At 44.6% G+C, this 19123-nt stretch overlaps 1 protein-coding gene across 7 annotated transcripts in view; it reads right to left on the bottom strand.

Annotated features, from left to right (window-relative positions):
* LOC1276693 (glutamate receptor 1) overlaps nt 1-19123 on the bottom strand; it is a 63877-nt gene that overhangs the window by 18993 nt on the left and 25761 nt on the right. For all 7 annotated transcript variants that reach the window (XM_061644843.1, XM_061644849.1, XM_061644842.1 and 4 more), the window contains exon 5: nt 3633-3886. In XM_061644843.1, coding sequence (XP_061500827.1) covers nt 3633-3886 — 254 coding nt within the window. The remainder of the gene's footprint in view (nt 1-3632; nt 3887-19123) is intronic.

Below are 19123 nucleotides of genomic sequence, written 5' to 3'. Positions count from 1 at the left end.
GCGCCTTGCGAAGAGCCCCGAACGATGAGACCCCACGCATCGTTAGCAAAAAACTTCTCGCTGTGCCCACCAACTTTTTTCGACACATCACATATTTTTGCTCATCTGACCATCCCGCCATGGTCGCAACATCCTCAAAATCGGTCAGCCACGCAGCAAAATCCACCGAGCCATCTGCACAAAACGCCTCAATTCCCTCTTCCACGTCCCTAAAGGAGTAGGGCTGCTGCACTATGCTCGGCTCCACTTTCGCTGCTGCACTGCTAGCTGCCGCTTCAGATTTTTCATAAACGTCATGATACTGATCCATGGTAGAAACATCCGCGCTGGACATTTCTTCACTTTCCACTAGTGATCTAGCCATCTCTTCTTTGGTTCCCGTTGAGGGCAACCCTTTTTGCTGGCACCTTTTCGCTAGGCCAGTCTTCGTCAATTCTTCACACAGATCAAGAATGCGCTGCTCCAGCTCATCCATTTTTGATCAGTCAACTTTTTTGGCGAAAATCAATCGGTCACAGGAACGAACACTTTCCTTCACTTTGACTGACTTTCACTCCACAGAAATTTGAGTCTTACTCTGATCACCTCAAATCAATTAGTCACGGGATCACTTTTCCCTCACTTCAATTGATTTTCTTAGATCAAGCTACTCAACGTTCTAATCACTCTTGTTCATTCCACAAGCTACACGTAAAACCACTGTTTGCTGGATTTTCATCCCACTTCTGACACCAAATGTGGAGTTTTTTATTCGGTTTAAGACAAATAACGCTTTATTGATTACTTTAGTTCACAACATGTTATTCGCTTCGCGGTCCGAATTCAACTCCTCGCGCTTAACCCGCGCTCCCGAATTTAACGCTGCGAGTTCTCTCTCTCGCAACTCGTTCCTAGTACGCTCTCGTTCTCCTGATCTCGCTACCGTTATTTCTATCTCTCACTACCACTAGCGCTTTTCCTTTCTTACATACACTGCACATATTACGTAGAAGGCAAAAGAACATTGTTCAAAAAGTTATGCTACCGAAAGCCATCTCTATCATCCTCTTGCTTGTGCTTATACTTGTTTTAAAAAAGGGCCACCAACCTGATGAGTATTAAATTTCATTTTGTGGCTTATTGTCTGCTTTGAAATGAACGAAGAGAGAACGGCATGAGCTCCGGGGCAGATCATCTCATGTAAAAGCTTCTACCGCATAGCCTACACTGCGAAGGTTAATGAATGAAGCATCGGTTTCAAGCTCGGTCTGGACGGATGGATGTGGCCAAAAATAGCTACCCGCATGGCGTTGACGCACTTCAGGAAGAGTAAAGCAAACGTTAACAACTCCCGGTATATCCGGTTTCGCATGCATTGCAGGGCATTTGCTTCCCGAAAAAGGTATACTGAATGGGCAGATTTTAACACAGGGAAATGTTGACATACGCTAGTGGAGCATGATCGCTCGGCAATGTTTGGTGAGGGAGTTTTCCCTTCTGTGACACTGCAAGCTAGCTTCTTGTTTCAATGACGCCAGTACCACAGGTTTGAATGCAGATTGCTCGTCCAACTTTGTGTTTTACTGAAGGAAGAGTTATACTGGAATACATTAATGAATGCAAATAAACAAAAAATGGTTTAGGAATAGAATAGTTCATTGATGCTGCAATGTACCATGTCCTTAAATTATAATGAAATCCAATTGAAGCATCAAATATGTACGAAACAATTACGAATATTGCTCACTGCAAGAGAGAAATCCTTTAAAGAGCACGCAATTTCCAGCACAAATGCACCTGTTTCAGCTGAAGATACAAAGGGGTCGTCTGAAAACTCAACTGAATGCACAGAACTTAATCAGATGAAGTAGAATATTCTCTTTCTGATGCTAATAGAGCTTTCAATCAAGCAGTTTGGATGGGAAGGTCCTACTGCTAGGTTTAATCGCTTAATTTGTAAGACGGTGTGTCGATTTGTAAGACTTTATTTGTACTTGATTTGTAACTTGGTCGCTAGATTTGTAAGACAGTGTGTCAACGCGACGTCCAACAGTTTCTTTTGTGGTTTGTTCACCAACTTTAAGCAGTCACATCACATTGGGCTTAGACGTTTGATACGATTTGAACAGTGACTTGAATCATTCGCAAACAACCAATATTCAACAAATCACATGTAAGCCAGCCACATCAATCCTCTTTAAGCCAGCCTGCTAAGATTCTTCTCCTTTTACGAGACAAAATATGTAAAACCGGCCATTGTTTGAGTGGCAGTTTTGTGGTCGACTTTTTGATTGCCACACTCTACTGGATGCCATACTGTTGGTTGCTCTATTGGTGTTGTGTTTGTGGTTGAGCTAATCACCCCGTGTCGTGTCGTTCTCATTGTGTTGAGACGAAACAGCTAATTCCTCCGTCTTGTGGATGGAACAGAGAGACACCAATGTACCTTTAACAACTTCCACGTGTGCTCCCCTTAGCGAGTGGGTGTGATTCCTCGAAAAAGCCGGTACTTATGTCTGATTTTCAGTAACGACACCGAGCGGTAGAAGAGGCACACTAAAATGACAATAACTATTGCTGGCCCCTCCAGAACGCACACCATCGTCGGTTGCTTTCCATCGAAATCGGAGGTAATTTCATGCAATGTTAAACAGGAACGCTGCGGCAGACAGCCAATTGCGTGCGCCCTTCTTCTACACGGAAGGTGAAACACTCTGGCAACACACAGATACAGGCCAACAATCCATACGCTTGATAGTGTTCACAAAGAGCATTCCCTTCTTCTCATCTTTGTCTGCTTGCTCTTGATGGCTTTACAACGTCTACCGGGGTCTTGCAGCGAAACTAACGCCTGGAAACGCTATAAAGGAGAAAACTGCTGAAAAGCTCTCATCAATGACGTCATCGGGCGTGAAAACGGCATTAAATTTGATTTTGATAGCTTTCAGGGGATGCATTCGCACCGGCAAAGTGTTGTGTCCGGAGTGCTGTAGTGGGCTGTATGTGTGTCTGTGTGTGTGCCCTTGAGTAATTCGAACGGTCGGTGGATTAAGTTGTACGGTTGGAGGAAGGTTGCTTAAGTGGAAAAGCACGAAAGCAGTAATACTAGTTTTACTGCCCACTGCCAACACTCGCCGGTACTGCTGAAAGCGCCATGCGGTCGAATGTAAGTTCCCGAGCCTTGATTACCTTCGAGAGCAACTGGATGGAGAGGATTGCAGGGTCATCGAGGGTGTCTTCGGGTGGCAGAGAGTCACACCAGAGCAACAGAGCAATCACTGGTGCCATTTTGAATGGTGCATTGCTTCGTTTCGTTCCCGTGGGAGCTTGTTTTACTATTGTGCCATTCCTCCAACATCAACAACAACCCTTTTTCTAGATGAGATTAATTTCACGCCACAGAACGAGGATCGGGGAGATAAAAGAGAACAAAAACTAATCACTGCTTTCCATTATTAACTCTCAGTGTACAATCAGCAGCTGGCGGGTATTGGAAACAGTGCACAGTGTTCTCTATGACTACCTACGCAACTTGCCTAAGATCCAGTTCAAAATCTGATATGTAAATGTGTTTGGCTTCTAGTGAACAGAGGGATGCTATGGAATGGACTACAAAAATAACTTCTTGCGATTGTAAAGAACGAAACACTTACCAACCCACTCAGCAGATAGTGGTAGGTGCGTTTGCCGAGCGTGATGTCCCGGACGTGACTGACCACGATGTCCTTGGCCAGCTCGGTGCTACAGTCGAGGACGATGTGCTTCCGGGACCATCGGTTCAGCTCCTCGATGGTGCGCAGGAACTCAATCGCATCGCTTACGTTCGCTATCCGCTTGACCGTCTCGACGTGGAAGGTTTCGTTCCCCGGCCGCAGTCCCTGGTAGATTTGTTGCAGCCGCAGCAGGCCTGTGCGGGAGAATAGGGAGAAGAATTAAGCACGTGAGTGATGGCGGACACGCATGACGAACCCAAGAGCACTGAAACCCGCTGCTCGAAGGGGGTTCTTGTGACCTTTTTTTATCGCCTGATTGGTAGTATTGCTTACGCAGGAGGGAAGCCGTAAGGTGATGTTAATTGACAAGTGTAAAGGTAAAAGTGTGCTCGGCACCGGAAAAGGCTTCATGTGACCCATTAGGATGCGTATCCCTCCAATCAGCGCTCGGTTCTGGGACCGAATGGGCTTTGCTCCGACACGCTGGGCTTATGGCTCAAGGGTGACAAATGAAAATTGGCATACCGTACGTACGGTGAATAAATTGTATTGAATTAAAGCCTTAGGCTCCGTTGTCTCTGGCACTGTTCCTATGCCAAGCGGTACAAAACTGCAGAAGGACTGCATAAGGATAAGCTGAAGAAACCAGAGAAGAATAAACTCAGCCCACTGAGACTGGATAGAAATAGGTCGGGCAAGGGAGCTTCTTGAATAGCGACTCGGTGTTGCATCTTTCCTTTCGTTTCAAACCCACTTAAACTGACTCGGGAAAGGGAAGGAGAATTGAAAGAATGGAGACTATGACGGGTGACTCCAGGGAAAGCACACAGCAAAACCTCCCCGAGATGGCTTAGCGAAACCTGTGCTAGAGTTGTGTGTAAGTGGAACACTTCTACCAAGGACGGATAAAACTCCAGTTTCAGCTTCCGGAGCAAAACTAGCATCACCGTTCTCGATGATGGTTCTTTTGCTTCTGCCATTATCACCAATGCCATTAAGAAGAGGGAATGGTGAGGCTGAGGGGGACCGTGTGTGCAAGGGAGGAGAAGACAATAGATAGACTTTAAGTATGGGTGGATGGAATGTGAATGAAATGAAGAAATAAAAGTTCAGTCTAGAAAAAGGTACAAGAGTGCATTTAAATGTTACAAGCAGAGCTGTTTTCTATCATATTTGAGTTTATTGTTGGCATCTTACAGTGCATATGTCGTGAAAGTTTGCAGCTTATAAAAAAGAAATTAAAAACAGCCATCACAAGGAACTGAACTTAGTTTTTGTGTAGAATGAATGAAAACTCTCTAGCATAATGAAACGGGGTCTACTTCCGCCGACACGAAAGCGTTCCAGTGGAAGTAATGCAAACCTCCATACGTAATATTCGAGCCGTGGCCAAGTGAAATAAATTAAATGAAATTGAATTAAAAGTTTGCAGAGTACGACAACAGAAAAGGGTACGCATGACCTTTACATGGAGAGCTTTTTCTATCTCAAATACTTGTCTGCGTGCAAAGAGAAAGGGAATGAACTTAAAGTAAAGAAAATAGAAAGGAAAGAAATTTAAAGAACAGACCACGTGGGTTTATCTTGCACGTGGAAGGACAATGTTGAGCAAAGAAGGCCTGGCGGTTTGACTAGCAGTGTGAAGGTTGTAGGAAGACCGGTTTTAAAGCTTACTTTTAATGGATTCCACAAATTGAAGCTTTAAACGACAGCTCTCACCCCACGAAGAAGTGTTCGTTTGGAGGTTTCTCTTGAATTGTTTTCCGTACCAAACAAGCGTTTTTTTTCAATTTTGGAAGTGCAAAAATCTGTCCCCAACATGGGACCAAGTTAATAATGTGTTTGATGTAGGGGTTTTTCTCAATTAATTAGGTGATTTTCCCTTCAAGAAGGCGATGGCAAACAAACACCAGCAAAAATATCAATCACAGGCATGGTTAGGGCAGGTATGGTTTAGCATGCCGCACGAATACCTACCAACGTGCGAATGCGAAACCCTTTTCCGAGCTGTGTAATTAAGATGAAATTGATTGAATCGGGAAGCATCGGCAAAAGGGTTTCCGAATTTTTCTCGGGCGTTCCGGGAAGGATGGAAAGAATTAAGCGCGAATATTTGTGTGCGGGATGGGCACCGGTGGGCAGCGTTTGCGAAATGGTGGGATAGTTGAAGCTTTGCTTCAAATTTTTCAATTTTTTCGTGTTTTTGTTTTACGTTGTCTTCCCTCTTTTTCCCATTGAGCAAAGTAAAGCTAGAAGGTTTCAATGATTGATGAGTTTTAGCGCGGCGCGGGTGGACCAATGTTGATGGTATTTAATTTAGAAAATTCCTTGCTTAAGTTTACTACGAGAAGCCTAAATACTTTGCCTGGGACCCGGTATCGATCCGATGATCCGCCGATGATTGTTTCTGCAAGGTTGCGAATGGGGGTGCAATTTCCAATCAATTATGTTGTTGAAGCAGACACAGGAGCCTCCCAGCTATATAGAGCTGTTTAAGCACATGGTTGTTGACAAGCAGAGCTTAATCCCCTTTTTTTTCTTTTCTGAATGAGAATAGTGATTCTGGATAGGGATAGAAATTGTGTAAATTCCTATTTGAATCCAAATAGGCGAAATATATAGCGTGAATGTAAATCCAAGCATTGGAATATGAACACGTTCTGTGGTGTTGTAATTTAAGGAAATTTGTGCTCACAAAACCATACAAAAACAGCCATGTGTGTATTGAACCATTCACCGTTCAAGCTTGGCTTATCCTGGAAATAATTTGAAGCCCTTCAATGGCATGTATTTCAGCAACTACACTGTGTAACCGTGCTACAATAAAGGATCCCTTGGTGAATCTCATATTTCGTAGGAAAAGTGAGGACATCAACACACACATACACACGCAGATCCACAACAGTTCGGCGAACAGGCTGCTCTCACAGCAATCCTAGTGGTTTGTGCGTTCCCCTTAATCCGGCTTTCTCAGCTTTGACACTTCGTTTAACACCTCGACACTAGCAGCCCAGGGAAAAAGCTCCCCTAACGAACTGTCCTCCCAAACCAGTGCGCCATGAGGTGTCAATGATAACAGTAGAATGTGTAAGCTAAGGGAAGAGTATGTGTGTGTGTGTGAGAGAGAGAGAGAGAGAGAGAGAGAGAGAGAGAGAGAGAGAGAGAGAGAGAAGGAAGCACACAGAAAAAAGTAAAGCAGCACCCCGATAAAGCGATGGGCTAAAGTTTTCGCTTGCAAATTTCCTTCGGAGGAAATAGCACACTGTAACGAGGGCTTAGCGTTTTCCTGCCAGCGCGAACTGGGGGTTGGGGGTGGGTTACGGATTACGGCGAAGAAGTATTGCGGGATTAGGCGTGCGGAGCAGAACAACAGATGAATGGGGATGGGAAAGAGCTTATTTATTCGGTTGGACGACATTCTCATACTAATTACATCATGCGAGGGAAACTAAGGAAGGGGGCAGGTCATGCGGGACCAGGGGGTGGGTGGAAACTGTGCCAGAGCGTTAAACAGAAAGGCGTCAAGGTGTAAGTGTGTCGTTCCTGGATTGGTGTGTGTGTGTGTGAGTGTGTGTGCACGTTCGCTTATTGTGTTCTATGTCTGCCAATGGTGATTCCGGTGTGAAAAGTTGTCCCTTGTGCTAGTGTGTAACTTCCTGAATGTTGTCCACTATCCTTTTCTATTGCTCTTTCCATCTCTCTCACTCTCTCTCTTCATTTGAGTACAGACAGTTGCACATGGTAGCATTGGAGCATCGTTGCATAATGCACACGCCGACCATTGCTTTATCTCGGCACGCTGTCATGCATTAAACAAGGAAATGATGTACGAACCCATTCAGAACGAGCCCCGGCTCAATGTGTAGTCCAGGAGACCTCCCATGTTCGGGTGCGTTTTGTGCGCAGTACTGAGCATGTTCGAGTTTCGAAACTGCCACAAACCGGAGATTATGGTCGGTGCCTGTGGTTGTGGCTCTGTCTAACTTTTGATTCTGATCCACCGCTGACTGGTATGATGCTCGTCGCTTTTGTCGTTTTTAGGCATTATTTTATAATCTATTCTAGTGAAGTGAATTTTTGCTTGTTCCTGACACTGAGCTCTTCTAAGGTAAAACCAAGGTTCAAATAGCATATTGTTCATTTATGTTAAACCTGCGTAAAAGAGCACAGAGATGATCATTCTTCAGTGGAAATTTGTACGACAATTTAACCCATAAATCAAAAAAGCTGTATTATTATCGTTTTAAGCCTTGCAACGAAGGTAGGCTGAAGCACTTGTGTGGACGAAAATAGAGCACCGAGGGCTCCCGTTGCATGCGCTCTTATAATGGAATCTAGAGTAAAGATTAAACACAAGCCGCAATAGACGTTTGGGGTGGGAAGTAGGTGTAATCGCATAAGCTCTATCGTTGGAACCAATTTGCATACCGAGCTGCTGAGTAGAGTATGCTCTCGAGCATTATTTTTGTTTCATTTCGACCGCTTTCCATACACACACACACTAGCAGATGGTTGGTGCGAAACCGTTTGAAATGATTACAAAAATATGACAAACTAAACTTAGCGGATCAGTGTGGACTTAAGAGTCCATTGAAGCTTTGTTTGCTTTGTGGTCCTCTATTTCCCGCTGATGTGCTCTCTCTTGGTGTGTCTGCCGAAACGATTATGTTGCAATAGAAACCATCGAGCATCGTTTCGTAGCGTAAGTGGGTACGAACCTTATCTCCCAGCGGTTACTCCGTTAATCCCGATAGGTTCGCTTGCCCGCTTTCTGGGCTGACTGCTGCTGCGCCGTCTGACGGCGCAAAATGCTTTTCGCTGTCGGTTTTCGTTACATTAAATTGAGCAAACGAGGACGAAATGTGATTCGTTATCTTGATCGCTTGCTAAACAGCGTCACCCGCTTTGCGCTGGGTCCATCGAAACCATCAGCCAAGTTGCTTCTTGAAAGCTTTTCCCTTTTCAAAACGTGTCATCCATGCTGTGTGTGTGTGTCAACCGTACGAAAGGAGCATATCATTTTTTCTCCTTTTTTGCTCCTGTATTTTCCTTTCGATTCACCAGAACCGAACAAGAAAAGAGGGAAATCACATTTCCCGTTTCGCTGCATGTATTTTCCTTCCTTTTTAACGATTTGTTTTGCAGCATAAAACCGTTAACCAGATCTGTCCGCTTGTGTTTGCCGAAGCGAAGCGAAAGTTCTGCCCGTACAGTAGGCGCTGCTCATCTTACACTTCCAGACAGCTACGCTGACCCACAGATGTGGACGAGCAGGTCATGGGAAAAGGGTCAGCTTATTGCATTCCCAGTGGAAGTGGTTGTGGGAAAAGGCTTTTTCGGGGAAAATAGAAAAGCCGAATGTCAACATAAAATCAACACTCCTTCCCATATCGTCCCACTGGTGGCCTGCGGGTACACGCCTTTCTCGAGTTTCGTTTTCGGTGGAAAATGTTCAATGTTTAGGCGAACTGGTGCCGCACGTTCGATATACATTTCGCACGCATCCCCATTACCATCGGGGAGATGTTGATGTGTGGTCCCGAGTTCGCAAAACTGAGCTTTGTAGTAGTAGTAAAAGAAATCGAAACCAGCGCGTGTGTGCGCGAGCGCGCGCTCGCTGGGCAGGGCTGAACAACGGTGCCCTAAGGCACACAAGATATAGGGAACAAAATTGTCTCTGGTGCTGAAATAGGAACCACTACCATTGAATGGTTCGTGATGGACAAACGCGTTTTCTTTCCGGCTTTGTTCGTGAAGAGCGATGATGTCCGTCAAGAACGTGCTGTATCAAAAAGGGAAGACTTTTGCCTGGGAAGTGTCCCTTCCAGCGCGGTGAGCCTGCACGCGACATGTGCTTATGTCCCCGGGAGGTATCCTATACCCCCCTGTGTTGTGGTGAAACTTAAGCTGCTGTGCTACTTCGTACAAATAGTACCAAATTTAAACAAACTCCAGCATTCTCCAGGCCAGAGAGACTGTATCTGCAGGACCAGTGGGAGAACACTTTTCACCAGTGGACTTTCTCTATTTGCCATTCACTAGTGGGTCCACTCGGGTGAAAGCGCTTTGTCGCTTTGAGCAAATACTCCAAACCGTCAGGATTTCAGAAACAGAAGCACTGAAATCGTTGGAAAATCCGACTCCCAGCTGCTTGTTACTGGGATTCCCCAGGGATTCAACAACAACGGCTGTAAGTCTGTTTTTGTGCTGCTGCTGCTGTAAAGTTTAACACATCGTGTACGCTCGGTTGGAATTGGAGCATAGTTTTGTAGCTGCACGGCTGAGGGACATTATGGGACATCAGGGTGGATCGGGTGGATCCCAGCATCACGTGGGGGATTTTGTTTGATCTACCAAAAGGAGCAAAAAAAAAAGGCTCCCCTAGGACGCACGGTTTTAATTAAGTTATCTGAGTGTTGCGCGTTTTCGAACCCGATGGAAGCGTTAATGCACCTCTTGCTCGGGACGGAAGTACACGGTCAACGCTAAATGAGATCCGTTCTAAGTACACGGACTATTCTTACCCTGAAACTTACGGCTAAACGTTGGACGGCGTCCGATGGCTCGTTTTATTAAGCGGAAACCCGAAGCTGCATCTTCCGTTGAGTGTGTGTGTTTTTTTTTTTGTTTTCGGTTTGCCTTCCCAATGGCGCTCAAAGACGCTCCAAACTCACACAGCAAAAAGAAGGAAAAAAGCTCACTGGGCGGAAATTGAACCGGGCAGGATTTGCAACAGCAGCAGCACAGTAATGAAATTCCTTTACCGTTCAATTTTGCCGTCCGCAGCCGCGTGTTGCCATGGACCGGTACCGTGGAAGCTTCGCGCGATGGGATGGGATACGAACGGGGCAGCAAAAGTAAATGAAACGATCAATAATGGTGTAGTGTTTTTGGGCGTTGATTCAGATCAAACGATGGGAAAACATACACACACACCCATAACCGATATCGTGGTATTAGAGGGAGACGGTTTAGGACCTTAAGAAATGTATTATTTTGCTTTAAATTTTTACACGACTTGAGCGAAGGAATGAAACAGCAGAGCTCTCTTCTCGTTGGCAGTGCTTGTGGGGCAACCTTCTTGGAATGGAATCGATTAGAAAAAGAAAACATTACTAATGTGTTGTTGTTGATGGATAAAGATGGCGGCAAATTTCTGTAGAAAGGAATGGAATGGATTCCGCGAAAAATGTTTTACACGTGTACAGTGGAGTGCCTATCAGAATGAGATGTATTTTCTCAGATCCAATACGATACAATGCTTTAGAATTGCGTAGCCTTAGTTAGATGACAGTTATCTTTTATTACATCTTGTATACTTTATTTCATTTATGTATTTCTTTAAAGCTTATTTTATACTGGTAGGAATACACAGAACAAATGAAAGAAGCAAATAATCGTATGAAACTTAGTATACAAGACAAACAACCATTGGCAAAACACTTTAAAAGCAAACAACTTTCCCCCTATCATACCACCGGCTTTTGTCCAGCCAGCTCAATGGCTTTTCTTTTACGAAACATTCGCCCAACTTTATGTTTTGCAAATCCACTATCTCTTCTCCTGAGACGGTGCAACGGATTTGCAAATATTCAAAGTGAATTTGCCGTCAATTGGCTGCCAGTTGCATGTTTTGCCCTCACACATGAAGCTGCTCCATTTGACTGTTTCGATGTAGTTTCATCGCTTTTCTTGAAGCTATTCCTCGACTGTGTGACGGCAAGCATGTGAGGTACGTGCGATGTGACATGAGACACTTGTTTGGTTGAAGGATGCTTCCCAAATTCTTCCCATGGATGTTAGCCTGTTGGATAGATGATACATTTCGACACGATGGGCGATGGTTGATTTGGTTGGTTTAGCACAATTGAGTTATCTTGGGTTTTTCTTTTTGTGGGCATTGAATGCATTTTTACTTCCACCCATTCGGGTTTTTATCGCTGTATAGAAGTACCGTAAGGAGATGATTTTTTTTTTGCTGCGATCACTGCAGCAGAGAAGGTGCAGCAAGCACAAAATGCGTTGATAATGTTAAACGTGAAAGATTTTTGAATGTGAGTACAACAAAAAAAGGTTAACTTATTTTATAAAGATTTTATGTTTTGAAATTTCAGTTTCAACACATAATTTTCAACACTGTCAAACTCAATCCAGCATGAGTCCTGTTGAAAATCATGCTGTAGACATTGAAAATTACTTTGATGGAAATGAAATGTCAGATTGATGTGGAACAACATTTGGCATGCGGTGAATTACAATGTTTACTTACGAAATTCACTTTGAAAACCCTGTGTTGAATACAGAGAAATTCAAATTGGAAATATGCATTTTTTAATTTAAAAACGTCAGTTCCATTAAAATGTGTCATTTGAAAAGGCATTTCTTATTATTTAAATTCATGAGCTAATATAAATATATTTATATTATTTTCATAAATATTTAAACTCGCGCCTTTTCTAACTTCCTTTCACCAGAACGAAAAACTTTCTCCAGCCTTTCCATTTCACTTCGCTTATTCCCTTTACCCCTTTTATGCCAGACAATTTCTAGTCATCCTGCCATCGGAGCTCTCGCGTCCCCTCGCACTCTGTAATGTTTCGTAATTTGCACAACAATTTTATGACATCATTCCTAGCAGGGAGAAACGGGTAAGGATGTTCCCAGGAGCCCCCAAAACCCGGCTACAAATTTCTGCACACTCCACCGCGTGTGCTACGCTGGTGGAATGTTGGTCCAAATTTGTGTGTGTCCGGTGTGTTTGTGTGTATGTGTTGCTGTGTGTCGGCGCTTTGTGGCTGTGACCGAGATCAAAAGCAGCCAGCCAGTGACCAAAGCACGAAGACATCGTTCACATTCATCGACACGTAATCTGGCATCCTTTGCCCTCGGTCAGTGTGGAAGTGTGTCCACATTTTGTTCCTTTTCCTCTTTTTTTTTTTGGTTACCGCTTCTGTCAACCGGGAATTTTCACCATCTTGCTGAGACTGTTGCACGTTCGCTGTGAGATCGGTCACAAGAACACACTCTCTCTCACACACACACACACACACACACACACACACACCTAGTTACATGCAAACTTGGCCAAGTTCTCTGCTGCCAGACTAGCGGAGGGACACACAGCAGGGCAGTGATTTATCTAGGACACACCGTTTGCCAGCTACCGTTTGCCTCCGCGTGGAGCCGCGTGGTTTTGATCTTGCCCACCGGAATGCCAAATGGGTCCCGGTAATGGGGAAAGTTTACAACGCCCACTGTACCACCTTACACAGACAGCCTTTGCCGTGTGTGTGTGTTCACATTGCCAGCAAGATTGAGGTAGATTGGCAAAGAAAAATATTGCCTTTCACCGGCGGGGCTGCGGTTTTGTGGCAGATCGAGAGATTCCTGACGCTGTCGTGTCTAATCATTCTTGGCCGCTTGATGCTCTGAGGCTTCCCCAGGCTCCAGGCCAGAACAAGTTTTCGACCGAATGGGGGAAACGCAACGTACAAACGGATGCCAACCACGGCTCCTACCTTGCTACGAGCGACCGAAACCCAACTTCGCAAGCACAAGTATGTGGTGGATGGTTCACTCGCAGCGCTCCACAACCCTGTACGCGTTGCTTAACATCAAAGATGTAAAGTTTTCATATTATTATATTTTCTGATTACCCGCCCGTTTCACCCGTGCTGCTACGCCTGCCTGGGTTCAACGGTTTACGTGAGGGTTTTTGGTACGGCAACGCACGGTTGAAAGGTTGAAAGTATTTGTCAATGGGCTCTTTACGCCTTCCGTGCGCGTATATTAAATACTTAGGCTCCTGGCGTACGCTCATGCTCACGTTTTTTTTTGTTTTTGCCGACCTTTTGCTTCAGTGTTGCTTTATGCGTAATGAATATTAAGAGCGATGGTGAAACATGGCAATGTACGAAGAGGTTGCAATCAGAAAGAAAAAGAAGGTTCTTTCCCAGTACTCTCAGTACTTCCCATTGAGCGGGTATGTGTAAGCTTCCGGGGAAATGTTTGTGGAGCAATACATGGCACACAATAAATTGGCATTCTTTTTGCGAAAGCGTGCTGTTCGTGTGCTGTGAAGAAAAGAGTTTTAAGCGAAGAAAACTGAATGCTTCACTTGTGCGCACTCATCACGGAAGCGTTTAGTGGAAAAAGTGTTTGCGTAAGAACATCCTCCCGAACGGTGTGTGCATGTTATGGTGCGCAAATAAGACAGCCCAACACTGCTTACCGGAAGATGAATCAATTTAACGATGATTTATTCTGCCGCTAATGTCACGGATGAAGCAACAGCCAGCCAGCAAACCGGTTGTGGTACTGTGCTGTTTGGGCTTATCAGAACGTTAGTTTTCTCTTTTCGTGCCACCGCCACCGTGAAGCCACCTCACAGGCGTGAGTTATGGGTGTGGCAAGATTAGGCTGGTGCAAAAATTTACATAATTCTACACCTCGAGCCGCTCGCCGCTTACGCCAGAAACGTGACGTGAGTGATGGTGACGTGCAACCCTCTCCCGTCTTATCGGCAAACGGAGCGGAGCAATAAAAGTTATGATATTAAGCACTTCCGGGTGAACCAGATGGAGTGGAGCTTCACACCAACACACTAACGCACAAAACACCCGCACACTGTAGAACGTAGGCCATCACACAATTTGTAGAAATTTGACTCTATCAGCCACCGATGATCTTGCTGTGTCATAAAGTGCGGCGACGTGTTTTCATTACGCGCGATTTTTCCTTTCCCCTTAAAGGGTCACCACCGTTGTGTGGTAGGGTTTTCGTGCATTGAAAGAAAGAGAGAGAGAAAGAGTGTTTTCCCCCTGGGTTCTGGGGGAGGGGGGAGGAAAAGCAGTCAGCTCCTAACAATGTTTTGGGGTGGTACATAAATCATGGCAGTGATATGTTTTACATAAAACTACTATAAATATTGCAAAATGATGGCCTCCCGTCCCATCGGTACTGGGAAGTACTATCGGCGAAACACTCATCATAACACCGGATTGACTGACTCGTTTCGGGGTAGTATTGCAAGTGAGGATTTATGGAATGTGTACAGCAAATGGGGAGGTTTTTTTTGTCACGGCAGCTGGTGCGTTATCAATGGAATATCGCTTTTGAGTCTTAACGTTTCAATCCCGACATTGATTCTGGGATGCGTGTTTTGTCTATAGTGTCACAAAAAAAAAAAAAAACGAAACAAAAGAACGATTGGGAGAAACTTTTATCATCGGAAAGATGAATGTGTCAGACATTGTATTGACTTTTATAAGGACAGAATGTGTTATTGATCGCAGATTTTATGGTTTTTTTTGTATTGGAGGTAATTTATGTTGTAGCTGCTCTTGCTATAATAAGATGGTACGGTATAAAATGAAACAAAGAACATAGTCATCGTACCAAATCCAGAGAATTCAGTACGACAACTCACAAGAGGATAGACTAGAGCCAAACCTAGACAATGAATCTATTTGTCGTGGTTCATTTTAATCTCGCAGAGCACCAATAAGTAACCCTTAGGTTTGGAATTGAGCATAATTCTAGGCGTTTATTTATAGTTAAAAGTAGTGTTGGGTTTCATGACTCTTTCGATGGGATACATTCATATGCATCTTCAGTGATGAGTGAATCGAATCTCGAATCGACTATTCAAAGAATTATGAATCTCGAAAGATATATGAAACTTCAAAGATTAATAATTTCATTAAAATTCTTATACCTTCAGCGATTCATGAATCTTTAGAGATAGTTAGAATTAGCAAAATAGTTAATTTGCGCGATCTCAACAAACAACATCCCCAACAACTCAATCATCGTATTAAACCCGTCGTGGCTTTAAGCCGCGCATGGACCGTCTCCCCGTAGCAAAACAAACTATCCGGCTGCGTGGACTTGCCAAGAAGCCCATAAAGCCTGTATAGGCTGGCAAAAAGAAGAATAATGAGAAGCTCAAGCTCTATGAATTTTTTGAGATGTATGAATCTCATGAGATTCAAGAAACCCTAGAGATATGAATCTTTTGAAATTCATGAATCTTTCGAAATTCATAAGTCTTTTGAGATTCATCTCTGATAATTCAAGAATATTTGGAGATTCATGAATTTTTAAGACTCATGAATCTTTGCAATCGGGATTAAGATTCATTGAATCATATCAAAGATTCGTTCAGATTCATGAATCTGAATCAGATTTACCCAACACTAGTTGAAAGAATAACCTAACAGCACAGAATTCAATTGTATCTTACTTGTTGTCTGTTTACTTGATTATAGTTGAGCATTAATACTCATATTCAATTTATTCTTGTCAGAAAGCACGGTGGTAAAGCCCTTTGGCGCCAGCATTTACGACTACGCTGTACCTCCTGTAAGTCCTCATCTTTACATTGTTTCTCCTGAAGCGTTAATCACTATCACTCCCCAAGCATACATTTCCCTTTGATTCTTCTCCGACAGCTCCCCCACCCCTCCTCATTAAACGTAATTTATACATTCCTTGCATTAAAACGTTCGTGTACCAGCTGGTGACTGTCATCACTTCAAAAGTCATCACACTATCGACTTGACAGCATCAAACGGCTGTCGCGCATGAAGAGCTTTTGCAAAAATGGACACTATAGAGCATCCTTTCAACACTCAGCATTACACTCATTGTAGCAAGCAAGTTGATGAAGATGAATACGCGGGCCCGCGGGTGAGGAGTCTCGAAAAGGCTCACCCTGTGTTAATGCCATTTGCGTTAAATGCTCCGCACGGTTTCGTGCAAGCTAAAGGCAAGACCAAGCACAAACACAAAGAAACCAACGCCGGAACTGGAAATGTAAGTGGCGCCGCTACTTCGGTGTGTATGACACACACACGCACAAATACACCTGGGCAAGCAAGTGTTGTATGCCCGCTATTTCTTCCACCCAGCGAAGCAACAGTGCACTGCACTTTGCCACGGTCCTGCCCGGTTCGGTTCGGTTCGCGCTTAATGTTTGCATTTGTTCTTGGGACGTGTTTTCTTTTCATCTCGTGCCAAGCCTAACAATCCCGCTCGCTGGATAGGCTTGCGCTCGCGCCTTGAGTCCTTGAGAGTGCTACGCCGCGAATGAATAGCAAAAAACAACAACAACAACACAAACAAACGGATAAAAGCACCCGGGCTCCATATCTGTAGTTTTAACATTTGTAGCATGCTCCCTGCGCTTGCACCCTTTTTTGCTTCCGCAAGCACAAATGAAAAAAATACTTTACACTTGGAGGGGTTTTTATTAAAGATCTTTCTACCGTGGTGGTGTGTACCTTTTTTGTTGGTTTTGCTATTCCTTATGCTGAATTCAGTCGCTGCTGGATGACTTTTGCGTTTGAGGCCTTGGAACGACTGAACTTGGACAACGAGGATGCAGCTGCAATAAATTTTATTCGTGCTTTTTGTAAGTGTGTGTGTGTGTGTGCGCATGGAAAGTGCAGCGAGAGATAGAGGGAAGTGGATCAACACAGTTGAGCCTGGAATGATCCCGCGAAAACTTATCGCTTGAGGATGGATGGTCATTTTTTGTGGTTGGAAATTCCAACAACAATCAAGCCCGTTTAGTGCTGCGAGAAAAATGCTTCACCAAAACAAAAAAAAAGCCTTGAAAGCAACGAAACAAGTGAGCAGAAGAATCACGTGGCTTTTTGTACGAGGTTCGTTGTTAAGTATTTTGTTCTTCAGTTGTATTTTGTGTTGCCTGCTACTCCACACCTTAAGTTATGCAAAAATATCCAGCCTGACCAGCACACATTGAAGCGTTGCTTTTGCTGCTTTCTGCTGCACAGGGGAATTTAAAAGTTTTATCACCCTGCCAGCACCAGCGCAGCACAAGGCAAGGCAAAGTTCATCTGGCGGAGCGTGAAAAAGAAAACACACAAAAACATTCCTACTTAAAATGTACGCACCGAGGGCGAGAGCGTACTCGGGGAGCGAAGTGCTGTGATTTTATCCTGCTGCAAAGCGCAACGCAACTCTGTACAAGTGCAAGGCAACGGCAGCAATCGGAACGACGGAAAACGACGTTCTGCCTCTTCCGGGACCGTGTTTCCCGGCGTAGTGGCATTTCCTGCTGCAACAGGACCACTTGTATCCCCCACCAAGAGCACCTTCTCCAGCAGCGTTTTCCCAGTTTCGACAGGGGAAATGAAATTTGTCGACTGACGGAAGACTTGCAAACTTCGGTGCACCAGGAACCGAAAGGGCGGGGACCAAATTGCAGTAAACCGTGATGAGTTGGCGAAGCGAAGGGAGTTTCGTAGAATATTAAATCCGTGAACAAGCAGCAGAAAAGGGTGGGGTTGATGCACGGCCATCCCTACCATTTTTCCCCTGGTGTCCTATCCCAGGATGTGGCATCAGGTTTCCGAGGAACGGGCTTAACTGGGTCGTTGCAGTGGCAGGAAAAAGGCAGCACGCTTGGCAATTGCAAGAAAATTATTCACCCATCTCGTAGCCTGTCGTCACCAGGCGAGGTACGTTTCTGTTTTCGTTCGTAGCGGATTGCAGCTTCTAGTTCGGACTGGGATTTCATTTCCACTTGCGTTTTCACGTCAGCCATATTCTATCAGTCTAGCGAGTCATAATATTTGCACCGGAATGTTGCACAGTAACGTCGGATATCGTTCGCAATTAAATCGAGCTAAAATAAGCAATTCCAACCAACCAATTGTATCAATCAATCGTCGATCTTCTTCCCACAGTACGTAATGGGTGGGCAAAAAACGCATCACGAGCGAATTAACAATATGTTCCCCAAATTGTGATGTAAACTGAAAGCAGACTCAAACTTGCTGGCATCGTGAAAATAATTGCACCCGTTAGCGTTCTTCAGCTTTCTGGCACCTTTATCCGGTGCCCCGGTTTTACCGGTCCGATCAATACTGGCGAAACTGGTTCCGGGGGCAGTGAAATGGTGAAACAATTATTTGCTTCTCTCAATGGATTTCACCCTGCCGGACGCAACCCACCTTCCGGGAAACGGGGAAAATAAACTTTCTCGGTGCTGGGGTGGACCGCTCGGTTGCGGGCGGGTTTGTTGATTGTTCGGCAAAAGTTGTGCGAGTGCGGGCGGTGGGTACGGCCGTAGTTTGATCGCTTTTCGCTGAAGGTATTAGAGAATATTTATTGAGCAGCATGTATTTTTAAGGCTTTTGGTGTGGTTTTAGCGCAGGAAAACTTGCCCCCCCCCTCCCTTCTTCGGTGAAGTTATGCAGGAGTCGATTGAAAGTTGCTCCATTGAATGGTTTCGTTCGATTGCAATTGGTACATATCGGGGGTAAACCCAGCTGCTGGATGCAGTTCTGCTGAAGGAAGCGCTTATTTAGATAGGGCAGTCTCCGAGACTACGAGCACTGTGCTTTGTCTTTGGCTAGTGGTGTGTTGAGAAAGGCTGCACATGACATGAATAAACTAAGATA

This window comes from Anopheles gambiae, chromosome 2 (assembly GCF_943734735.2).
Source record: "Anopheles gambiae chromosome 2, idAnoGambNW_F1_1, whole genome shotgun sequence".
Lineage (NCBI taxonomy): Eukaryota > Metazoa > Arthropoda > Insecta > Diptera > Culicidae > Anopheles > Anopheles gambiae.
This window is presented reverse-complemented; position numbering and strand designations above follow the sequence as displayed.